We start from the raw sequence: 27,358 nt of genomic DNA on the forward strand, positions 1-27,358 counted from the left end.
ATAAGGGGTTTTGTCAATTAATCAATATTATTAGAACAGTTACTGAGATGAAAAATACTAGGGATATATTCATTAGGAAAATGAAATATGTCAAATTCATAATTTCACAAAATGTTTAGTATTTTTAAGATACATTAAGGGTCTAAAATTAATCAATCAATAAGCTGAAAATCTTCTAAGGTTGAGAAAAAACATAATTATTATTAAATAAAAAGGAGTAAAAATTATAATCACAATTGACTCACAAATGGGACGTGGCTCAACTGAAAAGGAAAAGACCGTTTTTATGTGCACAGGGAAAAACTAAACCTTAGAAACAAAATACAAATTAAAAAAAAAAAGAAATAAAAAGCTAACAAACAAACTAGAACGACGCAACAAAGAGAGCAGAGTAGACAGCAAAACGCAAAAAGGCGATGCGGGAAACAGAAAATTAACAAAAAAAAAAGGGTCAAAAAATAGAAGAAAATAAGAAGGTAGAATTCTTTCTTCTAAATGAAATTTGTACAGTCTTTTGTAATTTCTTCCCTTTATTTTTGGAAATTAAATCGTGAATATTTCATTTTATTGCATCACTGCCGCCAAATGAAATTAAGTCGGGCGGTTAACGGCTTTTAATATCGATTATTCTCTGTTCGGTAGTTTCAATGTAATTTCTATTATTACACAAGTAGAAATTTAAGGTGATAATTGAGTTCTAATTAATTAAACGAGCAATTCAGTTTTCTTGATGAGATTTTCTGTTGCTAGAAGATCCAATTGAACTTTTAATCCGATCAAATTGCTTTTCTTCTGTTTTCTTTATCGGTCTCAGTGAGAATTAGCTTATTAATATATTTTTTGTAGGGTTTTTCAGTTTCAGGTTATTAAATTTTGAATTTCGTGGTTTATTGGATCGAGCAGTGAAGAGAATTTACCACTCTAACTGGAGAAGAAGAAAAAGAAGAAGCCGAAATTGAAATTCAGGGTGTTTGGATATTGGAATTTGAGGTGCTAGTGTTCCGGGTAATTATAAGTTTATTATTGTTTTCTTTTGAAATTGTATAATTAATGTTAGGTTTTTCATGTAATTGTAATCTAGATGCTCAAACATGTTAAATTTTGTTTTCATTTGTAACTTCAATTCCATCTAAGTTTTTCCACTTTTGACTAATAGAATTTCTTTGCGGTTTAGATTCATCAGTTTTAGGGGTAGGGTTCTGGTTGGAACTTTTTGTTTTTTATTAATTTGTTGTGGTTTTGATATGGCCAGGTTATTGGAGGTCGTGAATTTTTGTGGTTGTGGTTGTGAGAGCGGCAAATGAATGAATCATGATGACTGGGATCAGGTGGGATAGTTGTAGATGGGCACCCCCGACAACAAACTATCTGACCTGGTTGACATAGTTAAGTCGTGGATCCCCAGGAGAAGTGAGCCGCCGAATGTGTCGAAGGATTTTTGGATGCCTGATCAGAGTTGTAGGGTATGCTACGAGTGTGACTCACAATTTACAGTATTTAATCGTAGGCATCATTGTCGACTTTGTGGCCGAGTTTTCTGTGCCAAGTGTACGGCAAACTCAGTTCCTGCTCCATCTGATGAGCAAAGAGCTGGTCAGGAAGACTCTGAAAGGATTAGGGTATGTAATTATTGCTTCAAGCAGTGGGAGCAGGGGATAGCAGCTGTTGATACTGGGACCAATGCGCATAGCCCTGGTCTCAGTCCATCACCATCTGCAACAAGCTTGGCCAGTACCAAATCAAGCTGCACCTGTAATAGTAGTAGCAGCACTGTTGGTTCTACTCCGTATTCAACTGGACCATACCACCGTGTGAATTATAATTCTGGTCTTAGCCCTCGTGAATCTTCCCAGATGAATGCATCAGCCACCGAACAAAACAGTGAGGCATGTGGGACTAGCACAAATCCAAGTTCAGCTGCAGTAGATTCTTCTTCAAACCATTTTGGCTTTTGTGATAACAGGTACCTTCCCCATTGATAGTGTACTTTTGAATGGAGCAGAAAGAGGCTTTTCTTTTTGTTAATTTTTTTTATGTATATCTAACTCTGGAATTTCACATGCCTTTGCATATGTTCTTTAACGATGCTTGTTGAGAGAGGGGAGGGGTAAGGGTAGGAGCAATGCATCCTTCATAATTGAGACTGTGTCTAGACGAGCCACTACAACTTTGCTCAATGTTTTTGTGTTGCCTTGTTAATGCATGTTGAAATTATACATTCTGTCTTGACTGAAATGCATAATCTTGAGTTCTCATGGTTTTATGATTTTCAGCTACTGATCAATACTTATTACTTTCTTAACCGTTGGTTCCAGGAGTGATGATGAAGATGATGATTATGGTGCTTATCATTCAGATTCAGAATCAAGGCATTATGCTCATGCTGAAGACTATTATGGTGCGATCAATATTGGAAGCATCGACCATGTCTATGGATCGGATAAAGTGCATCCTGATGGAGGGAACATGGATACAAAATCTCTGAGTGGTTCAACATTACCTGAGAATTTCAATACACAGAGTGTGGATGGAATCAAGAAATTTGAAGAACGAGAGAATGCTGATGAGGGTGAAGCTCCTGCTTATGATGTGGATGGTACAGATGTTGAGCCTGTGGATTTTGAGAACAATGGGCCACTGTGGCTCCCGCCAGAGCCAGAGGATGAAGAGGATGAAAGAGAATCTGCTCTATTTGATGATGATGATGATGAGGGTGCTTCAGGGGAGTGGGGATATTTACGCTCTTCAAATAGCTTTGGTAGTGGGGAATACCGTAGTAGGGATAAGTCAAATGAGGAGCACAGACGGGCCATGAAAAATGTAGTGGAAGGGCATTTTAGAGCTTTGGTAGCTCAGCTTTTGCAGGTTGAAAACCTCCCTGTTGGTGATGAGGATGGCAGAGATAGTTGGTTGGATATAATCACATCTTTGTCATGGGAAGCTGCAACACTTCTGAAGCCAGATACAAGCAAAGGAGGAGGAATGGATCCTGGAGGTTATGTGAAGGTTAAATGCATAGCTTCTGGGCGTCGCAATGAAAGGTAATACACTGAACTCAATTTGAAAATTTGTTAGTTCTGCTAAAAGAATGCAACTTCACCTGTTTTTCTGTTTAGAATAGTCCGTAATTCTTAGCATGTGGCAGCTAACAGACCAATCATTCAAATTACATTTTGTTGTTAGTAATCAAGTCTATTATTTGTTTCATAACAGTTAGCTGTGTTTCAGGGAATGAACATTAGATTCATTAGGTTTTCGAAATATTTAGATGTTGCATTGTTCAATATACTTCTAGTTTCTATAGAATTTCCATGTCATATTGAATGGTTCTTATTCTTTCCCTCTTCTCTTCTGTTGATGGGTACTGAATTGTAATTCTATGAACCCATTGTGCATGAACATATGCCGAAAGTTCTTTCTGCAATCATGTCCCTTCACATATCTGATCAGCTATCATTTGTAAATTTCCCTCATATTTGTATCTGACTGTTCAGAATGCTTTTGCAGTGATTTCTTAATGTTTATTTGTGTCAACTGAGAGAGTATAATCTGGAGAGATTGTTCACTTCCTTTGGGTGGTAGTGATATATATTGGCCTTAATAGAAAAGAAAGTACAATTAATATTTATGCAAATGTGTTGCCAAAAGAAGGCTTTGTAGGTTCTTTAGGTCTTGTTTCTACTACCATTTAATTACGCTGATGGGATTCTGATAACTTCTTTCTAATAATGTTTTCTTTTTTTTTTTTTATTCTAGTTCTGTGGTTAAAGGAGTTGTTTGTAAGAAAAATGTGGCTCATCGACGAATGACATCAAAAATAGATAAACCTCGTTTTCTAATCCTTGGAGGAGCTTTGGAGTATCAGCGCATTTCTAACCACTTGTCAAGTTTTGATACATTGTTGCAGCAGGTTTGAATTTTTAACTGTTTCCTTCTTTTTTTGTTTGTTAATTATCTCTAAGTTCCTAATAAGGGTCAAAGCCAGGCGACATTCCTTTGATACCAACCTTCTAGAACATGAAGCATTAAGACTGATATGTGTTTTTACGAGCTTACCCTCCTTTTCAGGAAATGGACCATTTGAAGATGGCAGTTGCTAAAATTGATGCACATCACCCTAATGTTCTTTTGGTGGAGAAATCTGTGTCCCGGTATGCCCAAGAGTACCTTCTTGGCAGAGACATATCACTTGTTCTCAATATTAAGAGGCCACTCTTAGAGCGTGTAGCCCGCTGCACTGGTGCTCAAATAGTTCCATCTATTGATCATCTAACATCACCAAAGCTGGGATATTGTGATGTGTTCCATGTGGAGAAATTTCTTGAAGAGCATGGAAGTGCTGGGCAATGTGGGAAGAAACTAACAAAGACTCTAATGTTTTGTGAGGGTTGCCCAAAGCCTCTGGGTTATACTGTAAGTCCTTTCAGTATACACACATATTCATGCCCTAGTACTTAGACACAAAATCTGTTTGTAATTTGGAAAATCTTTCTAGCATGAGTTGCTGATCATAATAACAATTATTTGTCAAAACTTTTGCCAACATATACTTCTGCAGAGAAACTCAAAAAAAGTCTAAAACAAACTTCAAATAAATCTAAACACCGGTAAAAAGATCAGGCTCTATGAAATCAATGAGTAATTATGGAATTATAATTGTCATTCGTTTGCCATCTTTGACCCGAGTTCAGTAATTTAAATCTGTCTCCAAGGCACTTGTGAACGTCTGTGATTATTTTCTTTAAGATTGCAGAGCGATCAGTTTGCACTTTGTTGAATCTGCCATATATACAGCTGTAGACAAAGTAGTTTATACTGTCAATGGGGCTTTACAATCATATCACTGTAAGATCCAATTTAGTACAATTTGCTAGCTATAGATTGGCCAAGTGATGCTGCTTTTTTGTCAAATCTAGCTGGAGTAACCGCAATCAGAGAAATGGCCGATGTGTTAAGCTTCATCTGAGTACAACTCATATTTTTTCTCCACTGTTATACCCTTTTTTCTGTATATTGCACTCCACCCTTCAAAGCAAGCAACAATGTCAGGGATAACATGCTTTTCCTTCTAGAATCTTGTACCTAGAAACAACTTTGTTACTTATTTTAACTATCCTCAGGTTCTGCTCATAGAACAATTGCGTTGATTATCAGGTGACTGATTAACTTCCTCTGTTAACATGAATAAGGGAGACTCTAGCCATATCCTTCATCTTTTGGATGGTCCTATAACTTGCAGGTGGAAGAACCCATCTGCCACCTTAGCATGCCTTTTAATATACACCTCCTCCAAACCATCTTATGCAACTACATTAATTAGAGCACCACATGGTAGCTATAGCCTACTTAGGTGCTTTTTTTATCATGCATAATTTCTGGATTAATTTGAAATGTAATGTAGAGAAATTATTGTGGCTGTTTGCAATCAGGTCGGTTGCCAACTGTTAGGATAGTAGGATGCATAGGGTGTGACGGTATAAAGCTCTGGCGGGTCATATCATGCCACCTCTATAACCGTGAAGCACAATTGTTAATCTTTGATGCCTATTTTGCAAGATAAAAATGTTTGGTGCTGAGATGGGTCCAATGCTTACTGTTTTTCAGATTTTACTCAAGGGTGCCAACGGAGATGAGTTGAAAAAGGTGAAACATGTGGTCCAATATGGAGTTTTTGCAGCTTATCACTTGGCTCTTGAGACATCATTTCTAGCTGATGAAGGTGCTACGCTTCCGGAGCTCCCTTTAAAGTCTCCTATAACTGTTGCCTTACCTGATAAACCAGCAAGTATTGACAGGTCTATTTCCACCATACCTGGTTTTACTGTCCCATCCTCTGGCAAGCCCATGGCTTCTCAACCTATAAATGAACTGCAGAAATCCAACAAAGTTGTTATCTCAGATAGACCTTCATCCGCCAATGTTGAGGCCCCTTGCAAATCTACAGGGGCCAGTTCATCTTGCCTGTCAAAAGGTCTTCACTTTCAGACTACATTAAAGGAATCTGCCTCAAGCTCTATTGAAGTTATTACTTCCTTGAATTCACTGTCTGCTTTGAGGGAGAATATCTCATCTCATAGCAATGTTCCCTCCTTAAATCATGCATTTAGCAAGGTCGATGGAATAGATCCTAAACAATCTGTCCAGACCAAGACAGCTAGCAGTGAAGCTGTGATGGATGACCGGTTCATTTCTATTTGTCAAAGCTTATTAGAAGCAGCAGAGCAAGGTGGTGGCAGTAATCATGCTGATGGCAATATGTTGGTTGCTAATCATCTAGGTGGCCCACAGTTGGCGTCCTCAAAACAAGATACTAGTAATAACAATGAAGAGGTGGGATCTTCAAAGGAAGAGTTTCCTCCATCACCTTCAGACCATCAGAGCATTTTGGTGTCATTATCAACACGTTGTGTATGGAAGGGCACTGTGTGTGAACGGTCTCATCTCTTTCGAATTAAATACTATGGGAGCTTTGATAAGCCTTTGGGGCGATTTTTACGAGATCATCTGTTTGATCAGGTAATTGTTATTTTTGCTATCTCATGTAGAAAACATATCCTCCTTTTGCTTCCCATGACTACAACTTAAGATTCTTCTTATCAGAGCTTCCGTTGTCGTTCATGTGAGATGCCATCTGAGGCACATGTTCATTGTTACACTCATCGGCAAGGTAGCCTGACAATATCTGTTAGGAAACTACCAGAGCTTCCCTTACCAGGAGAGCGAGAAGGCAAGATTTGGATGTGGCATAGGTGCTTGCGATGCCCTCGGACCAATAAATTCCCTCCAGCCACTCGAAGAATTGTAATGTCTGATGCTGCTTGGGGTTTATCCTTTGGGAAATTTTTGGAGCTGAGCTTTTCTAACCATGCAGCTGCTAGCAGAGTTGCAAGCTGCGGTCATTCCCTTCACAGAGATTGTCTTCGATTCTATGGGTGAGTTTTTAGTTGAGAAATATGAAGTATTAAGTATATTAAAGATTACTGTTCTGAATGGAGTGATTATTTGCAGAGATGGCACTTCTGAAAGATGAGTCCTTTTATTCTGTTTAGTCTGTTTGTGTGATATCTCTCTAGTCTATAAGCAATCAATTTACTTCCCCTATGAACCATTTGTTTGATGTTATTCATATGTGTGACTTTGGTGTTCTTTTGGTTAATTATTGATGATCAACAGTATCCCTCCATAGATATCAGGTGGTGTATAGTACTGTTCTATGAGTTGCCTGGGTCTTCAACACAAATACTTCCATTGTACAGTGGAACAGTTCATATTACAATTACTATTTTATGAATGTATCATGGCCACATTCATATGCCTGTATTAGTACTTGAGTCTCCTCATTTCTATTCTTACACAGTATAGTTTACTGGCCTAAAAGAGTGATCAGTAAAGCAAGATCTTTCTGTAGTTGAGCAGTAATAAGTGCATATACCTATGTACACATATGTATGAGGTTTCCATGTTTAGGAGCCACCTGCGCTTGGCCAAGTGGTTGTTACCCCAAGATAAGGTGCCTAGTTGCCTTGAAGTCCTGGGATCAACTCCCGGAGCCATCTACTCCCTTCTGGATAAGGGAGAGTTGTTGGCCATGAATGGGATGGATAAGTAGGGCTAATTAGTGGAATGGAATATGGATTGTAAAAAAAATGCAAAAGATGTTTAGAAATGATCAAATGAAGCATGTCAGTTGTCTGTTGGCATCCTCTGATTGTACTGTTTTACCACATGCAGTTTCGGGAGAATGGTTGCTTGTTTTCGATATGCTGCTATTGATGTTCATTCCGTTTATCTTCCACCTCCAAAACTGGAATTTAATTATGATAATCAGGAGTGGATACAAAGTGAAGCAAATGAGGTTTGAATATCATAAATCCTTTTTCCAGTTCATAAAGTTATTCTTGAATCAAACAACACCTACAATATCATTAATATTGTTTTGCAGGTGAGTAACAGGGCAGAATTCCTATTTAGTGAAGTGTACAATGCTCTGCAAAAGATGTCTGAGAAATTATTAGGTCCAGGGTTCCAAGATGGTGGCAGAAAGGCACCTGAAAAAAGAATTTGTATTGAAGAGCTGGAAGCAATGCTGCAAAAGGATAGAGAAGAAATTCAGGTAGCTGGTTTGAAATTCATCCTTGCACCCTCCATCCATTATGAGCAACAACTGCTGTCTGATTGTCCTAATGAATACATAAGCAAACCTGCCCAGCCGTTTAACTTCATTGTTAAATTTGTTTTTCTTTTATGCATGAAATCAGCCTGACAAACCATCCAATGTCTAATCTGTTTAATTTTCCTTAGGAATCTTTACAGGAAGTGCTTTGTAAGGAGGTGAAAGTTGGCCAACCTGTTATTGACATTCTTGAGATCAATAAGTTGCAGAGGCAAATACTCTTTCTTTCTTATGTTTGGGACCAACGGCTGATACATGCATTCAGTTCAATTAACAATAATATCCAGGAAGTTATGAGCAGTTCCATCCCAAAGCTTGGATTGAAGCCTGTAAGCTCTGTGGAGAAGCTTGTTGAGATAAACGTCAGTCCCAAGCCAAGTAAAGCCCTTAGTAGTTCTGACTCTGCCCTAGTTGAGACCAAGCCTGATATAAACATAAATCAAGGAGGCAATACAGGTGAAATTAGCGAGCCAGGTGGAGATCATAGAGAAAAGGGGATGGACCAGGACCTGAATAGCAGGAATGAGGCTGAATCTTCTCTTTCTTCTAGTGCAAATACCAGTGAGGAATTTGATTCTCTGGAATCTGGAAAAGTTGTACGAAGGGCACTGTCAGAAGGTGAATTTCCAATTATGGCAAATTTATCTGACACCCTTGAGGCAGCATGGACAGGCGAAAGTCACCCAGCTAGTGTAGTTCCTAAGGAGAATGGTTACTCTGTTTCTGATACAGTTGTGGTGGATCTGTCAACTGCAGTAAATTCAGATATGGGAAATTGTACTAGTGATCGTGGTGAAGTGGAGGTGGCTTGTTCTCCTCAGTCTGCTTTGCCTACTAAGGGACCTGAAAGTATGGAGAAGTCTATGAGCTGGGCAAGCATGCCTTTTCCAAATTTCTACAGCTCATTTAACAAGAATTCTTCATTCAATGCTCAAAAGCTCAGTATCAGTGAGTATAATCCTGTCTATATCTCATCATTTAGGGAGTTGGAAAGGCAAAGTGGTGCCAGGCTGCTGCTTCCTATTGGTGTTAATGACACGGTAGTGCCTGTTTATGATGATGAGCCCACTAGTATTATAGCATATGCACTTGTCTCATCGGATTATTATTCACAGATGTCTGAGTTGGAGAAACCAAAAGATGCTGCAGATTCTGCAGTTTCATCATCACTTTTTGATTCAGTGAATCTGCTTTCACTTAATTCTTTTAATGACTCATCATCTGATACTTTCAGAAGTTTCGGATCTGGTGATGAGAGTATCTTGTCTATATCTGGATCATACAGCTCCCTGGTTACAGACCCTCTCTTGTACACAAAAAATTTCCATGCCAGAGTTTCTTTTACAGATGATGGCCCCCTGGGGAAGGTGAAGCATAGCGTAACCTGTTATTATGCAAAGCGGTTTGAGAGATTGAGGAGGACTTGCTGCCCTTCTGAGCTGGATTTTATACGTTCTCTCAGTCGTTGTAAGAAGTGGGGTGCTCAAGGTGGCAAGAGCAATGTCTTCTTTGCAAAAACTTTAGATGATCGATTTATCATCAAACAAGTTACAAAGACAGAACTAGAATCATTCATCAAGTTTGGACCAGCTTATTTCAAGTATTTATCTGATTCAATCAGTACAAGAAGCCCAACTTGCCTGGCAAAGATCTTGGGCATATATCAGGTATTATTTATTATGTGTAATAACTATGTAGCTTCGTTTTTAACCTGTGTGAAGAGTAGTTGAATTTCATGAGTGAAGTTTTGGCTACTAATTCCAGGCAAAAATTGTGTTAGAAGCCCAAAGGATTGGTTATCTATTGCTTTCCTGTTGTCAACTATGCTTCGAATTCATTTTCGAAACACTCTTTGGTTCTGCTAAAAGTACCTTTCAGAATGTGATGTCTCAGGGATATGTGTGTTTGTCTGTGTCTCCTTACTGATTTAAATATGAGCTTCAACTGTGGTTTAGATTTGTGTCGAAGAATGTGTGTTAACACTAAACACTTGACATTCTGATGTTATAAAGCCTGAGAAATTGAGCAGCCTAAGCGCACCTTGCTGGAGAAGATTTTCAAGTTTTACCTGCTTTATTATGTTGTAGTTTTAACTGAATCCAAGTTCCAACCTTGAAATTAGGCTTTTCTTATTTCGTGATAAATTTACCATGATTTGAAGTTTAATTTTTCTTCTGGTGTCATTGTCTTGAAGGTTTCATCAAAGTACCTTAAAGGAGGGAAGGAATCAAAAATGGACGTTTTGGTGATAGAAAATCTTCTCTTTAGGCGTAATGTTACAAGGCTTTATGACCTTAAAGGATCTTCTCGATCAAGGTATAATCCTGATACAAGTGGCAGCAACAAAGTTCTCCTGGATCAGAATTTGATTGAAGCAATGCCAACATCTCCAATATTTGTTGGGAGCAAGGCAAAACGATTGTTGGAGAGGGCTGTCTGGAATGACACTTCCTTTCTTGCTGTAAGTTGGAATTTAATTTTCTCATTTGAAATCACGGGTTGCACATACTATTTTGAAGATTTTCCTATAATTTTTTATTTTCAATTCTTATTATAAGTGCTTCGAATGGCATCTGATTTCTGGTGGTGCAGCATATATTTTGGTAATAATTGTACTGAGCTGAAGGAAATAATAGTGGGTAATGTAGTCGGGTGTGGGCTGTCTGGCACGGTGTAGGATTGGGTTTTTCTCACTAGAATGCGTTTACTATAGAATTAATGATGGGCTCTTCATATTTCAGCTATGCATATGAGTTAATGGAATTGATCCGATGGTCACATTTGCTACTTAACGTTTAACTGATCGAGTAGTTGTAGTTGAATGCTCATTTCTCTCTTATATTTTCTAAGAATAAATATGTGTATATATTTGGCCACAGTTTATTGATGTAATGGACTATTCATTACTGGTTGGTGTGGATGAGGAAAAACATGAGCTTGTTCTTGGGATAATCGATTTCATGAGGCAATACACATGGGACAAGCACCTTGAAACTTGGGTGAAGATCTCAGGCATCCTTGGAGGGCCTAAAAACGCATCTCCAACTGTGATCTCGCCCCAACAATACAAGAAGCGATTCAGAAAAGCTATGACTGCTTATTTTCTCATGATGCCAGATCAATGGTCTCCTCCAACAATTGTTCCCAGTGGGTCGCAGACAGAACTTTGTGAAGAAAATACACAGGGTGGTAATTCTGTTGAATGATAATGTGAATCCTTTTTGCCTGTATGTGTCAAGATGTAAGTTCAAATAGCGATTCTCTCTCTCTCTCTCTCTCATTTTTGCCTCATCTTTTTCCTTCCATCCAATTGTAATTTTAAATGGCTGCCACATTGTATCATTTATCATATATATGCATCTGTTATTATTTTTTGTTATGAGCAGGGAGAAGCTCTTTTAACAGCGTGTCTTGCGCATCTCCCTGATTCCCAAATTCATCACTTCAGCGTGTACGTCTATTCATCTCCTTTTAGGCTGCTAGTTTCATTCTAGTGGCTAACGCACCACTGATGAATCTCTTCACGGCATTCAGCTGAAGCATCGATGTACCCCAAACAAACAAATAAAAAACAAAAAGATGACAAGGGTCTCGAGATCTGTCAAAGTTAAAACACCCAGTGTAGCTGTAGACCAAGAAAAAGAGATTGTCAGGGCTGCTTATCGGCTTTACGACCCAGTATGATTTATATCTTAACCAGGCATATTTGAAATATGATTTCATATCAAATTTAAACAATTAGCCACAGGATTCATAAAGCAAAATTATTTGTTACAGGATCCATTTGTCACATCTTCGGGAATGACAGTAACGAGATGAATATAACTTCCTAGTAAAAAGTGCTAATGATGATAGCATTTTCCATCAAGAAAACGGCCACGGATCTCATTAACCTCATCCAATGCATTCTGTTTATTGGTATAAATCATGAGGCCATTAACTTTGTTTTAAGGTAAATAAAGAATAGAAACGGTTCATGGTCCAATTATAAAACATCAGATAAACATGTAATGACATCTGAGTATTTAACACATTGATTGATGTATGATCTTCTTATCTAAAAAATAAAATTCGAATCCCTCTTCTCCTAATTGAAAAAAAAAAAAAAGATAAACATGCAGTCGGCTGACGAAACGAAACTATTAACTTAGAACTGCAAAATACGATCAACAATTGTTTCCAAGGTAGTGACAATTGAATTTTATGCTTTTGGGTTAAAGAAAAAATATATGGACTTAACAAATGAATATTCTGAACAAGAAACAATTTTTACATAACTTTTCTACTTATCTATCAATATAACCTTATAAACAAACTAAAACCGCGGTATGTATGGCCAAAAATACTGAAGAATTTTGAGTTGAGCAAAAAAATTTGAATGAGCTTCGCTAGCTCCCACTACAGGAGATTGTCGAGCTCTGCTTCCAGTTCAGGAATGCTCACCATGTTAATGGTGCTTTTTTCCTCTGGAGAATACTCTGCTTTTAGAAGGGACTGAACTTGGACATGGGCTTCCACAATATTTGTCCTGCAAAAATATAAGGATCACCTTATTTCGTTGTAAGATAAGCATTAAATTTGCATCAGGATTGTCTTCTAGGAATTGACAGATTTGAAAACTTAACCCACGCATTAAAGAACAAGAAAATCTTTGATTAGGTCATTCATAGTCCCATAGATACACACACATAAAATTACAGTTTTAAGTTTGCGACAGTATCTTACTTAATTGGTTTGAAGAGAATTGTTCTTGTTGATGGGTTCTGCAAATAAAGTTTCATCTTCCCCATCACCACTGGAAGTTCTTGCTGAATAGCAGATTTTACCTGTCAAAGAAACGTAAAACATCAATGTGCTGAAGCTAAACTTTGAAATTATCAACAGATTTGTTACCCAGACTTGCAGATTCAAATAAGATAATCCTGGAATATGCATCTTGATGCCCTTCGAATATAGACATCCTTCTAACTCATATTCAACTGTAAACCTCTAAATAGTCTGGAAAACACGTTCAAATGGAACACCTTCTGAACAAGTTCAGCCACCTTTCTGGTGTAGCAAAGGCTTGCTCCTTGAGTGGCTTGGCCATAACCGAGTCTATTTTTTGATTTTGAGTACCAGAAGACAATGCAACTTTTACAGCTGTCACCTGCAGACATAGCAAGTTAGACAATTAGTAATTAGTCAAACCTGAAAAAATTCCATTACCATTAAAATTATGTTTTGTGTCTGAGAAGATGAAGACCAGATATTCAGTTAAATATCACATAGCAAGTTAAACTAAATACTTATATCCAAGCTGAAATTCTGCCATGTCAACTGTGCTAACTTTTAAAAGCTCCAATAGAGGGATTGGTCTTATTTCACTAGAAAGCAATACTACTCTTCCTTATTCAAAATATCCTAAGCTGTAAGAAGACCAGTTAAGGAGAGAAACGATGGACCTTGTAACAAATGAAAGCATGGGATCCACAACTAGCTTAGTGATGCACATAATAACACTCCTCCACGTTGCTTTTAAGCTTTCTCCAGTTCCTGCAAGTAATGAACATGATGCATAGTTATACTATTGATGATAAAGCAGATTTCCAGCATTAAACCTTGAGATTTTTCAGATAGCAAAATCAGATTTTCGGAAGAATCAGTTGCTGGATGCTGACTAGCATTAATTCATGGAGAATTATTACAAAAACAATGCCCAAGGCAACAAGGAGCTTTCACAAAAGGGGAAGGGGGAGGGGGGGGGGGGAAAGGAAAAGGGAAGGGAAAGAGGCAATTGAGGTAGTAATTATTGCAGGACAACTTCACAAGAACATAGATCATTTGCTAATAATCAATTGTAGCACAGTAATAATCATTACTAACATAGGTTATTCGCTAACAATCATTTGAAAACTTCACAAGAACATAGGTCATTTACGGATAATCAGTTGTAGTATAGTAATAATCATTTACTTTTTTTTTTTTTTGAAGAGCTAGTAATAATCATTTATTAACATAGGTTATTTCGTAATAATCGTTTGACAACTTCACAAGAACATAGGTCATTTGCCAATAATCAATTGAGGATAGGTAGTATAATTATCATTTGCAGGATAACTTTGCATTGGCACATGCCAAAGCAACTTATTGAGAAAAGAAAATAAATTTATCAAAGGGTAAAATGCCAACCTTCTTGGCATCTACTTGACTTTCCAAAACACGGGGAGATAGGGTCCTTGCCAATGATGTTGATCTGGACCAGTCAAATAACGAGGCTTGACCTCTAAGTATCCGTCTTAGGTGCTCCTGTCAAAGACATTTAAAAGAAAATATATACTATGAATGAACTTTCTCTATGTTTGGTAGGACTGAAAGAGGAAGGAAGAAAAGAGAGTGGAAGGAAAATAATGTTTCTTTCTCTGCCTTCTGTCATTTGGTTGGAGGGAAATAAGAGGGGGAAGGAAAATGAATGAATTTGCACATTTTCCTTCCTTCCAAATTGGAAGCACTCCTACTTAAATTAATCATTTTCTTTATAATTTTACCCCTAATCTTTTTCATTTCTTCTATTCTCCATCTTTCATGCCAAACATAAGGAAGCAAAAGCATTTCTCTGTCCCCTCTTTTTTTTTCCCCTCACCTCTTTCCCTTCCTTCTTACCACATAGAGATGGGAAAAACTAGAGTTTAAACAACCTGAACATCAAACAAATCTTAAAAACAAGATTATTATAGTTCTTCCTCTGTCCCACTATCTATCTTGCTGAAACTCAAAAACAGCTTCTGCTTAAGGATGCTAAAGAGCTAGCAAAGATTGTAAACACCAAGCAATTCATTTCAGTTAAAAAGAAATTTAGCTTCAGAGACACTTACCAACAAATGAGAGAAATCAAGTTCTTTGTGTGTCACAGAGAACTCTATGTCAAATGGTGCTATCTGGAAGGCCAAAACTCAAGTGTTAGAAGTTATATCATATTATCAATTGAATGACCAGAAAAAGAAAGCAAAAGAGAGGATTAAGAAAATAACCTGTTCCCTTAATATCAGAAGATGCTTAATAAGGAAAAGCTGCCCATCCATTGGTGTTGATCTCTTTACAATAAGTTTGCTTGCTTTCTATGTACAATTGAAAGATTAAAGAGGGAAAATGAAACTGGTTAGAAATCCAACCAATCCCAAGGCATGTATAAGAACATGCTAGGAACAGATAAAAAAAGAGAGAAAATAAGCTTGTCAACTTCATAGAATGTATATTCTGATTTTGTTAAAAATCTAGATCTAGCTTATCTACAGATAGAAATGGTATCATTATACAGCATGAACATGCTACGGAAGCAAAGAACTCAAGGCCTTGAAAAGTTGCATTAACTGTTGTGAGGTAACTTACTTGGATTGAGACAGAACAAACTTCCACAGCTTCCTGAGAAAAACAAAGCCAAATAAATTCTTTAACATAATAAACAAAGAAGGGCAATATAGAAATTCAGGAGACAAGAAACTGAACAATGGTGATTATCTGAAGACTCAAAGCACCTGTGCCAAGCCAGTGAAGACTGCTGGTTCCAAACAACGATACAATTTTGAAAGAATAGATATGGTTTTCTCCAATGGTGGATACCAAGTTTTGAATACATCTGGCTTTGCATCAGGCTGCAAAAAATAAAAAAGTGGATAGTAATGTTAATTATGGTGTAACTATATTTCCAAAAAGGGAAAATAGAAAGTAAAATTCAAGCAGACACGTGTACTGCAATACTACTCTGAACAATTTCTATATCCAGATATGTAAAAGCTGCAGTTATTGAGACTGTATAATTCACTAAATGCTTACAGGAACAAGTCTGCAAGTAGGTTTTGGATATGCATGTTTGCTAACCAACTGTGGCAAACCACATTCAAACAAATGACATCTAACAGAAGAGGAAAACAAATCCATTCTTGCTCAGCATGAAACACCCCATATACAGATTTTTTCCCCCTTACGTAGGAAATCTACTCATGCTAGACATGTCATCTTGCACATGGTTCATCTCATTCAAGGAATTTAAACAATTGAGTGGCAACTTCATGTACTATTGTTAGGATGTCAAGTAATTCAACACCTAAGCCTAAACACACACAAACATATAATGCAATATTAAATCCAAGTAGAAAAGGTGGATAATAAATTAACAAAAATCCTAAGATCAAGTTAGGTCTATAATAATGGTTACAAAGGGCCCCCCATATAAGGGTCTAAATTAGAAAAAATAACTCTTGACTTGCAGAAAAAAAATAGCTTCCCAATTTGAAATTGTCCAACTGATAAAAATGCACACCACATGATCAATTATCTATAAGCTGCATGAGAGAGAAGTGTTAGAGAACTTACCGAAGCAGTTTCTAACTTCACATCTGCGGATTGCTCCAGTTTTGCAGGGTAATTTAAGTCTTCCTCAGATGGGATATAATTTGCAATCTGTGTAAGAAAGCAGACAATAATTCAAGTAAAATCAACATAAATGGGAAAATGGCAGGTTCAATGTCCTGATGTGTAGCATTAACCCAGCCATGCACAATTATAATGAAAGCACAACACAATTGCTCCCACAACATCAAATGCAATTGCATGCAAATTTCTCTTTCAATCTCAAACGATGGGCAACTAAAACAATTTGTTCTTTCCAAAACCACAGAAGGAAGCCACAAACTCTTGATTTTCTTGGCAAGCACTTGATTCCAGTAAATTAACATGAGCCAACATCCTCATGGCAACCAAGACTCATTCCATCATACCACATACATAAAGGAGTGAAAAAACTCATATGCCACAATAAGATACAGGTTTGATAGCTTCCCATTGATTCATGAGATGTACACAAACAAGCATATACATGCATGCACGGATAAGCAATAAACACACCTCATCACGGATATGCGTTCGAGCACGAAAAGTCAATCGCTCATGAACATCTGCCAAAATTCTTTCTAATGTAGGGCGCAACCCAGCCAATGACTCGCTCCGTCTACTGAGCTGTTCTCCCAAGACTTCAACTTTGAGGATGTCAACCAGTTCACAAAGAAAATCAACATTTGTTTCGTGAATAAGTTTTGGGCGCAATGTGTCATACAAGTATGTAGACCTACAATGGAGATCCATCTTAGTAACACACGCAGAAGATTTATGCTCAAGTCAAACTCCAGGATATTATTTTGATTAATTTCCATAAAGCATCATTAGGCCACTTAGTATGGAAACAAAATGAAAATAGGATCAGAGAAAAGAAAGCTCTACAGTATTGGCCTATAAGAGTACTTACAAAGGATCTATCAATGGTGCCAAACTCGAAACATCCTCTGAGGAAGATGGGAAAAAATGATCAAAGAGTTGATGCTCAAGTTGACAGACCTGCAGTAATGGCAATGTGCAGGTCCCCAGTTAATAAAGAACAGTATATATTTCAGCAATTTACAAACACTAGTGTATGTGACGCTTCAACAGATGGGCTGAATTGCATTGTCTCTAAGTTCACCAAGCAATATCAACAATGCAAAGAGTTCACGACTCAAATAACAAAGCAAGTTTTTGCATGTTTCACATGATCAGAAGTTCCAAGAATCATAACAATATTCAGTAACTAAACATGAGGACAGTAAATTTACTATACCTGCATTAGATAAGCACATCCTGATCTAGTCAATGACGGCAAACCCTCTTTCTTGGCAAAGTCAGATATTCGCTGATGCACTATGCCTTTTATCTAAAAAAAGCATATATTAACAGATACATTAATAACTGATTTGAATACTGAAATAGATGGCATGTGCGGGTGTGTGCAATTACATCATCCACTCACCAAAGAAAGCCTCTGTTCACAGTACAATTTATGGCATTCTGCAAGAACATGAATGTATTCTTTCCTTGATGCTCTGCTTTCGATTTCCTCTAATACTGGCTTGAGCTGCAAATGCTTAAAACTGTTAGTACCTATGCTGAAGGGGAATCTAATTGTAGTATACAGTCCCGTTTCGTATACAAGAAATATTCTATTCACTATTATAATGGGCAAATAGTCAAACTTCTATGCATGTGATAGCTTTCAGAACACAAAAGAAAATAATTACCTCACTAGCAGCTGCTTTGAAACGGACATAGATTACAGATGCCTCTACACCCTCGGAGAGAGATGCTTTGTTGCCACCACTGCTCCGAATTGCTGCCTGGACCTAATGAGGCAAAGATTAAGAATTTTGTCAGGTATTATAATCCATTCATAAATGCAAACCTATGTACATAACTTTCATCTATTAGGATATTTTACCTGAGAAGAAGCACTTTTGAGAACAGAAAGTACATGAGAGCGGATCATACCCAGCGCCCGAGACTGTAAAAACAGATTTCCAAAACTTTTAGTCAAAATGTCTTATTTATAAGCCTGTATATCGCTACTTTTCATTCACTTAACAAGACAGTCCATAGATTGTTACTATAACTTCTTTACCTGAAGTTGACGGAATTTTAGCAAATAAACACTTGATTCTGCATATTGTGGATTGTTTTCAACATACCTATAAGGAGAAAAAATAATAATAATAACAATATGATAAGAAATTTCAATGACATGTGCTCATCAGAAAGACAAATATTTATACAATTGTTACTAATTTGCATAGTTGGACTAAGTTAAAATGCAAACTTACGATATGCACTCATCAAGCTTTTTAAGAAGTGGGAGAAAGTTTGCATTTCCAACATTCATGCTTGGAGAATAAAAGTTGGAAGTAATCTGTACACGAGGTAAAATTAGACAAACCATGAATTTTAGAACCATAATACTAACAGCAATCTGCCAAGACACTTTATATTAACATAAACCCTAGAGGATAATAGGCTAAACAAAGACAAGTAATACATAAAGAAAACTGATCTCTAGTTAAGATAGCATTCAAACCTTACATTCTCCAACTCATCAAAATATTTGAGCTTACAGCGAAGTGCTTCAGCAAACTCAATTAGCCTTTGCTTCTCTATTACCTGAAATGGGCACAAGTAGTGAGGCAATCAATCAACTAAAACCAAAATTTTCCATCCCAAAAGGAAGCAGATTACAGCTGTTAACCTCAAGCCTGAAGTCAATAAGCTAGAAACAAGGAGATGAACCTAAATTACAAGCCATACAAACAAAAATCATACCAATCGATCACATGCATCATGAAGAGTTTTAGTTTTTGTTGCTACTGCTTGGTGTTGCAGTTGTAGTTCATTAAATAGGTCTAAGGTCTCATCCACCTGCACAGATGTGTACTTGCTTGCTTAAAAATCATGAGGAAAAAATTGATATAACATTAAAACAACTAGCACAACAAATGAAAAAAACTCTAGTAATAAAATATAACATGACCATACTTGCCGAAGTATATCATCACAAGTCTGTATGCGGTCTGTTAAAGTATTGACATAGTGCTGATATTTCTCCTCTGTCTGAAGGAAGACAACAGATAAGATGTATAAAGAAGCATCCAACAGACAATACTGCAAGATCATATACATTGCCACAAGAAATTGCTACTAACCTCTGACCTCATGGCTGATTCAAGATCTGTGAACCATTTATAAAACTGTAGCAATAAGAGAGGGAAAAAAGAAGCAAACATTTTAGATCCAAAATTTCATTGGTTTCATAAAACCCTAGAAGAATTAGATCATTAAAAGAACAAAACAATGTAACCATCCACAAGAAATACAATTACCTGATTTGTATTAACCAAAATTGCTTCAATAGCTTCAGAATTTCCGAAATTGTTATCCTTTGTAGATACAGACAAGCCATTGTCTTGCCCTGAGGTGCGCTCCTGAGCCTACAACAGCATGATCCAAACATCTTTCACTACAAAATTCAGAATGCTATAAAAAAAAAGTTACCAAAAAGCAACAGAATTTCTCACCAAATTGGCCGGAAACGGGCGTTCAGCAACTGCATGAGATAGCATCACTATTGCTCCTTGCTGCTGCTCCGTCAAAGGTGCATTCTACGCAACAAAGCCAAAAAAGAATAATATTTAAACACAAACATCCAAATCAGCGCTTCCACTCCACAGATCCGATCTTCAATTAAAAGGTTTTCAACTCTTAAAATTATTCTAAATAAAATTGTCACATTTCGGTTACAATTACGGCTCCGGTGAAGAGATCAGATCTATTGATTACAAAATTTAAGGATGAAATGATAGAGTAAAATCAAAATCAATAATAACAAATTAGCCGAATTAAATAGTTGTAAGTTGAACATTTTAAGTTCATTGACATAAATAATGGCAGATCTAAACAGGAAGAGATTCAAATCGTGAAGTCGAAGGCAAACATTTTCATGTTCGAAGAGTGAGTTAAGAAGAAGAAAGTAACCTGCTCCCATGTAGAAGCAAAGTTGTAGCCTTTGGAGATGGCTCCAGATTTGGGAAGGTTTGAAGGTGTTGCTGCTGGATTTGTTGCCATTCTTTTTCTTTTGGTCTGGTTCTGATGGACCGAACGAACCTAAGCTTTGTGCTCGTTAGACGACGCCAGTCGACTTTAACGCCATTTTAAAGCAGGTGTGGTGTGGTGCGGTGCAGCTGATGCCCTTCAAGACCCAATTTCAATTTTTTTCCCCAATCCATTTAAGTGCAACGACGTCGTTTAGCCATTTAATCACGGACGGTGACATTTTGTTTTTTGCCTGTATTTTTCTAGGGCTTAGCGTATGTCCTGCTCCATAGGCTTAACTGATCCCTTTATTCTTAAAATGATTTGTGAAAAATAAAAATTTACTATTACTATTAAAAATAAAATAAAAATAAAAACTCGAATTAGACCTATAAATTTTGTTAGTATCAACAAATTGAATGTGAAAATTTTTAAAGTTTTTGAAGGTGGATAATCAATTTAACTTCCATCATTTCTATAAAGGACAAACATTTGTAACAACTGAATTTTTTTCTTCCTTTTTCCAGTTTTTAAGACCACTTGTTTAGAGGAGCTCAAATATAAATAAAATATTTGGAATCTCCATTACAAGAAATTCAGTCCTTGCAAAGGTTATATACAATGAAATGGACAGCAAGATTTTGTAATCGCTTCTTCAAAAACTTTTGGCCAGCTTCATTGCAGACAAAAATTACAAAGTTGTAGGGTTGCTCACTAGCAGAAGCAGTCACATACAAAGACAGAGTGATCGATAAAAGGAGCTGGCTCAACTTTTGGTTGGAAACAATGAGCTGAAATGAGTCAGTCCTTGACATCAGCAACACCTCCCGGAGAAATCTGAAATCGGGCTTCAGCCTCAGCCAAGCAAGGCGAACTTATTACTTTGCAAATGCGCTCCTCACCCCTTCCCTTCCGGAGAGCCAACCTATGTCAGCAAGATCTTATAGTTAGTAGCTTGCAAAGCAAAGTAGTTAGGAAAGGGGAAAAATTAGGCCTTCTATCACAAACCTTGTTGTGGAGGCATGAGCCATGATATTACCACCAATAGGCTTAATCTGAGGTCCAGCAAAGATGGCTGAACCATCCACTTGGGCTACTACTTGGTTTGTAATTACAACAGCCACACCAAACTACAATCAAAGAGAATGCAAGGAAAATGATGATAAATACAAGTGATGTAAAGGGCTCAATTCCATATCTAGTAGAATTCTGAGCATCTCATACCAAAAATTTTCAAATACATGATAGTAATCATAGCATGAAAGCTTGTCATAAATCATAGTACTACAAATAAATATGTAAAAGCCTTACCTCGTCTGCCAACTTCTGAAGGCTCCTCAGGAATTTTGCAAGATGCATTTGTCGGGCAGAGAGTTCACCCCTCCCATTAAAATCTGTTCTGTAGAGGGCAGTAGCGCTATCTACTATCATAAGCGCAAACCTGCAAAGAAATCCATCAAATGATCAGTCTGGCCTGCAGCTTGTTAACCCTACCTATATAGGAGGTAATTATTCTTGATGGAGGTTCACATCCACAATGTTAAGCAAAGGAAACATTTTGACAATACCTTGTTTCCACCATCATTGAAGCTGCTTCAAGCAATAGCCTCGACTGATGGTCAGTGTTGTATGCTCTAGCATATGCCACATTCTCCAAGACATCAGCACCGTTCAGTCCAAACCTACAGCATTCAACACTGTTAGATATCAATACTGCATATGCAGAGCAGCATTCTCATATCAAGGTAGCCATGTATCACCTCTCCGCTATCTGTAAAAGTCTTTGTGGTCTGAATGTCCCTTCCGCATCTATGTACATTGCTTTTCCCTCACCACCTCCTTGATCTAATGGAAGCTACAATATCAAAGTACATTAGAAGCATGCTTTACAACATTGACTAACTGGGTAACGAACAGATTATTGCAATTACAAACTATTGGGGGACCTGACATGCAATGAGCTGGTGTTAGGCACTTAGTATGTGCAATATACATGGGATACAAGAAATTCAAACCCAGTATAATACACATCTTGTTGGGCATGGTATAATATTCATTTTACTCATTCAAAAAATCTGAATTCTTGTTCCATTTGGTCAATCTAATGTCATTACAATCATCTACGGCAGTAATCTAAGCAACTTAAAACACAGAATACTGCTCTAGTTGCTAGGACAAGGAAAAGCTCTTACTTGGCATGTGACACACAATGTGTGACAGAGCTGAGTCTTTCCGGAGCGGAACTCACCATATATCTCAGTAATGGATCCTGTCTCAATTCCACCTATCATAGAGAAAAACAAATGAGCATGTAATGATGCAGAAAATTGATTAACTATTAGAAGCCTTAGTTTTCATTTCTTAACCAGTTGAACCACTAGTCAAATTTCAAGAAGTGTTTAGAATTAAACAAAAATTCAACACATCAGAACATATTTACCTTCCAAAATTTTATCAAGTTCACTTGACCCTGATGTTATCTGAATTATCTCCAGCCTCTGGGCATGAAGCTGGCTAGCACTGGTGAAACCCAATGGGACTAGTTTGGAAGCTGCCAAGAACCAAGGAAGACAAAACATCTTAATCACAAATCATTTCACAAATTATAGTAAATGTCATTAACAAAAATTGAATGGTACATAAAGTGTGGAAACAGCAAACCTGCTTCCATGATCTTGTCAACTTTAGCTTCACTGATTCCTTTGATCTGTAGAAGGTCTTTTCTTGGGGTGTAAGCAACAGATTCAACCGTGCAGAGACCTGCATCCTTAAGCTTCTTTACATCCAGGGACGCAATGCCCGATGACTTCAATTGAAGATATGAAAAAGGAGAAAGAGAGATCCATAACTGTTAGTCTGCTACTTAAGCCACAACATGTGAGAGGACTTACGAAAGACATGAAACAACAAGAGGTTAAACATGAGCTGCTACTTTCATTTTCAAGATTTAGATCATTAGAAAAGGCAGTTAAAGTAATTCTGGAGGTTAAAGCATAATTTAGGTAAAAGAAAACTAAATTGAATGTACATTTCAGTTAATGGAATCTTGATCTACCGTTTACAGTAATGCAAAACAGCGCTTGTTTAAAACAATTACATGACAAACTCGTCAAGAAACCCTAACCGAAAATCACCCCACTTTATAAGGCGAGCGAGAGAAAATAACCCATTTGGATACATTTCTAATATGTTCTAAAATAGGTTCAAAAAACGAAATTTAAAAGAGACCCATGCTGAAAAGACAAAAGCAGTGAAATTGAGAAAACCCATTTCCGATTTCAGAATCTTGAAAAATAATTTACATTGATTTCCGCTGAAATTTTGGACCAATCAAGAAAAGGAGCATCTTTTCGGCAAACTGGAGAGAAAAGAAAAAGACCCATATAGAAAAGCGTCTTAATATCTAATAAAAATTGAGCAAAGAAACAAAGTCTTGAAGATGATTTGTCACCTGAAGCTGCTCCACAGGGAACGGCCCATGTTGCATCTCCTCAAGCTCCTCTTGCTGTTTTTGTTGTTGTTGTTGTTGAACCATCTTCTGATTTCTCTGCTGCTCCATGTGTTGCTGACTATACCGCCCAAGGATCTGCTATAGACCAAAGCCCTGGAGAAAGTGAGGGTTTAACAGGGACAGGAAAGGAAAGGAAAGGAAAGGAAAGGGATGGTGGAGGGAAAGGAATAAGTTTGAAAAGAGTTAAAAGGAGCGCCAAAAGATTATGGAGGTGGAGGCTTGTCTGGCAAGTTTGGAGCTTGTCCGGCGCTGTGCAGTAAAATGGGCCTTTTACTTTGTTTCGAGTTAACAGTTGCGAATAGCCCAAACGAAATACAGAAATAGTACAATTGGATTCACTAGCAACACTTAAGGACCTCTGTTTTTTTGTTTCGCTTTTGCAAATAAATCGATGGCTGTTGGTAAATGAACCTTTCCTTAATTTGCTACTTTGCTTAGTGTGTCTCTTCTTACATTTATATATCCTTTAGACATAATAGATGACATTGAATCAAAAGCTTCATCGCTAACATTTAAAACTCAGTTATGCACTATATTTAGTTATTCTCCTACTTGTAGTATAAGAATTGGATTATATATATGGTTACAAACATTTTGTTTTCCTTCTTGAAATAATCACGTAAGAATTAGTTTAAAGTATGCTGAAAAGAACACTCATTTCTAGTCCACGATTGTGAGGCAGAAATGAACAGAACAATTGATTCGGATATGCTACCCAAGTAAATTAAATGCCCTTCTTATCTTGGAGGCCAGTCTAAGCGAGATACTTCAGTTTGGGTTTCCTCCGGCACCCTTGAAGCCCAACTCACCCCATTCCTTCGTTTTCTCTTTTCTCATGTTATTTCCCCCCCATGTTCCCTGTTTAATAATTCCGATTTCACAGTAAACCCCATTTTGTTATCTCTTAATTGTAGTAGAAACAAGGGTCAAATCCATTAATTCTGCATTTTATTCTAAATTAGATGACATGACATTGTCTCTTCCTTTAAATTGAGCGGATAATACTCATCTAGATTTGTCAAGTTGCAAGCTTAAACCACCATTCATAAAACAGAAATCGACTAATCTCAGTCAATTCTAGCAATCCAAATCTCACCACATTTAATATTGCTACACTGCCTTCTTAAGTGATTATCATCACCATTATTGCTAGATTCCAAGTTAGCTGCCTTTAAAAAAGGTGGAGGATTGTACATTTGATAGAAAAATAATGTTCAGATAGGAAAATAGATAAAGAAAAAAAGTGCTGCGAAAAGTCCAAAGGTGATTGCAATGGTATTGAAATATCATAGTTAGGGTATGCCATCAACCTTGATATTTAGAAAAGACTTATCGTGTATAGTTTTGATTTTTTTTTTAATTTTAAACTGTGATGTGATACATTTTTTTCATATTTAAATTTAATTGATTCTCATAATTAACTAGTACTTTGTTTCTTAGAGGAAATGCATGAATTTCGAGTTATATCTTATAACCATCCTACATAGGAAGTGTATAGTAAAAAGGAGTAAATGGAGCTTACTAATAACAATACTACTAATAACAAGGGACCCAACCTAGGATGTGGCTGGAATAAATCAATCGTCCACTTGGTTTATGCTCATTGATTCTAATTTTGTGGTAGGCATTGCACATATCGACTTGTCACAGTACTTAGATCGTGACTTTAGAACCAATTATTTGGGTCCAAAGTGGTCTTATTTCCCATTAATCGCTTTGATTGGAATTTGTATATTTAAAACCTTCGCGTGGCTGAAGTTATAAAGTCTTGTCGGGTGAATCACTCTCGTTTTGTGTGGCGGAGGAAGCTTGCCTTTGTTTTGGCGATATGGACCACTGTTGATCTTTTCAGATTTATCACTTTATCAGGTTGCGGCCTTCATGTAGGTTTCATCTTAACCAAAGCGGCATTCTCAGACTAACCCAAATTCAATTCCCAGAAAAATAAAAGAGACAATTCTATCTTGTTTTCACCCTTAGGCTACGTCCGTTATCTCATTTGCTGCAATGACAGCTTTAGTTAAGAGTGAATAATTGGGTGAACCGAATAGTTTGATCTACCATATTTAAAAACTAAATAGTTTAATTATTTTTAAAAATATCGATCAAATATAAAAAAATCAAATCGATTAAATATAGACTTGATTTAGTTGGTTCGGTTTTAGGTAAATGGATTAAAATTTTATCATTATTTTTTTTACAAATTATAATATTAAAATTTATAAATTCTATTCATAATTATATATATATATAAGAAACTAATGATATAATTTATATGTTATAATGTTTTATATCAAAGTTTGTATAAAAAATAACTAATTATAAACAATATGTTATAAAATCTAAAGAGATAGCTAATAAATTTATTAAGTGTAATCATATAAATAAAGTTTATTATAAGTTGTCATAATACTTATGTATAAATTAAATATATGCATATATAATTTATTATTTTATTATATATATAATTAATAATACAAATTATATGCTAAAATGTTTTATATCAAAGTTTGTATAAATAGTAACTAATTATAAATAATATATTATAAAATTTAAGGTGATAACTAATAAAGTTATTAAATGTAATCATATAATAAAGTCTATTACAAGTTATAATAATGCTTATGTATAAATTAAATATATATAATATATGACTTTTTTTTTTATATATATGAAATTAATGACATAACTTATATGTTATAATATTTTATATCAAAGTTTATATAAATAATAATTAAGTATAAATAATATATTATAAAATCTAAAGTGATAACTAATAAAGTTTTTAAGTGTAATTATATAAACAAAGTTTATTATAAATTATAGTAATGTTTATGTATAAGTTAAATATATGTATATATAAAATATTTATACAATTATATATATTCATAAAATTTTATATTATGAAACATTATTAAAGTATAATAATTATAACACATTAATATGTAGGATATTTACTATCATATATTATAATATTAATATATAAATTATATCATTTAAAATATATAACTTATAATTTTAAATTAATATAGATTTATAAATAAATATATATAATTAATATTAAATTACTATGATTATAATTTGTATATGTATGTATAATATCTTAATATATTTTAAGTATATTATTAATTAACCTTACTATCAATTCTTCTTAATATATATAAAAAATATTTTATATATTACGATATATATATATATATAACTAATTTCGTTTTTTAGGTGAATTGATCTAAAAACTTTAAAATAGAGAACTG

The 27,358-nt window shown here is 36.0% G+C and overlaps 3 protein-coding genes across 5 annotated transcripts; 1 reads left to right on the top strand and 2 right to left on the bottom strand.

The window, feature by feature from the left end:
* Window positions 1–316: 316 nt before the first annotated feature.
* On the top strand, window positions 317–11,552 carry LOC110410192 (1-phosphatidylinositol-3-phosphate 5-kinase FAB1A). 3 transcript variants are annotated; one of them, XM_021419784.1, is made up of 13 exons: window positions 317–476; window positions 857–1,005; window positions 1,253–1,963; window positions 2,316–3,041; window positions 3,757–3,910; window positions 4,069–4,413; window positions 5,605–6,516; window positions 6,601–6,932; window positions 7,732–7,855; window positions 7,943–8,113; window positions 8,302–9,840; window positions 10,368–10,634; window positions 11,053–11,552. In XM_021419784.1, exons 3-13 carry the CDS (start codon window positions 1,344–1,346, stop codon window positions 11,377–11,379), a joined length of 5,517 nt encoding a protein of 1,838 aa, XP_021275459.1. In that variant the 5' UTR covers window positions 317–476; window positions 857–1,005; window positions 1,253–1,343; the 3' UTR covers window positions 11,380–11,552. The 3 variants fall into 3 exon arrangements, with proteins under 3 accessions (XP_021275459.1, XP_021275461.1, XP_021275460.1); XM_021419786.2 differs by having other exon boundaries at window positions 325–476; window positions 904–1,005; XM_021419785.2 differs by having other exon boundaries at window positions 328–476; window positions 847–1,005.
* A 747-nt stretch (window positions 11,553–12,299) lies between these two features.
* LOC110411533 (sec34-like family protein) lies at window positions 12,300–20,730 on the bottom strand. Its single transcript, XM_021421731.1, is given in 27 exon segments — window positions 12,300–12,701; window positions 12,899–12,999; window positions 13,198–13,223; window positions 13,226–13,322; window positions 13,611–13,696; window positions 13,699–13,708; window positions 14,345–14,461; window positions 15,028–15,090; window positions 15,184–15,270; window positions 15,542–15,574; window positions 15,688–15,804; window positions 16,526–16,612; window positions 17,057–17,276; window positions 17,454–17,542; window positions 17,802–17,894; window positions 17,991–18,095; window positions 18,259–18,360; window positions 18,456–18,518; window positions 18,636–18,702; window positions 18,835–18,920; window positions 19,091–19,168; window positions 19,328–19,423; window positions 19,541–19,615; window positions 19,708–19,752; window positions 19,885–19,992; window positions 20,080–20,163; window positions 20,537–20,730. Coding segments are annotated over 27 exon segments (2,355 nt in total). The 5' UTR covers window positions 20,627–20,730; the 3' UTR covers window positions 12,300–12,571.
* Window positions 20,731–21,154: 424 nt separating this feature from the next.
* RAD51 (RAS associated with diabetes protein 51) lies at window positions 21,155–24,288 on the bottom strand. The gene is made up of 9 exons (XM_021421330.1): window positions 24,045–24,288; window positions 23,255–23,399; window positions 23,034–23,144; window positions 22,786–22,877; window positions 22,354–22,448; window positions 22,162–22,275; window positions 21,905–22,034; window positions 21,602–21,723; window positions 21,155–21,518 (listed from the first exon to the last, which is right to left on the bottom strand). Exons 1-9 carry the CDS (start codon window positions 24,150–24,152, stop codon window positions 21,395–21,397), a joined length of 1,041 nt encoding a protein of 346 aa, XP_021277005.1. The 5' UTR covers window positions 24,153–24,288; the 3' UTR covers window positions 21,155–21,394.
* Window positions 24,289–27,358: the final 3,070 nt, after the last annotated feature.

This window comes from Theobroma umbraticum, unplaced genomic scaffold, assembly GCF_002168275.2.
Source record: "Theobroma umbraticum cultivar Fairchild unplaced genomic scaffold, ASM216827v3 scaffold_56.0, whole genome shotgun sequence".
NCBI lineage: Eukaryota > Viridiplantae > Streptophyta > Magnoliopsida > Malvales > Malvaceae > Theobroma > Theobroma umbraticum.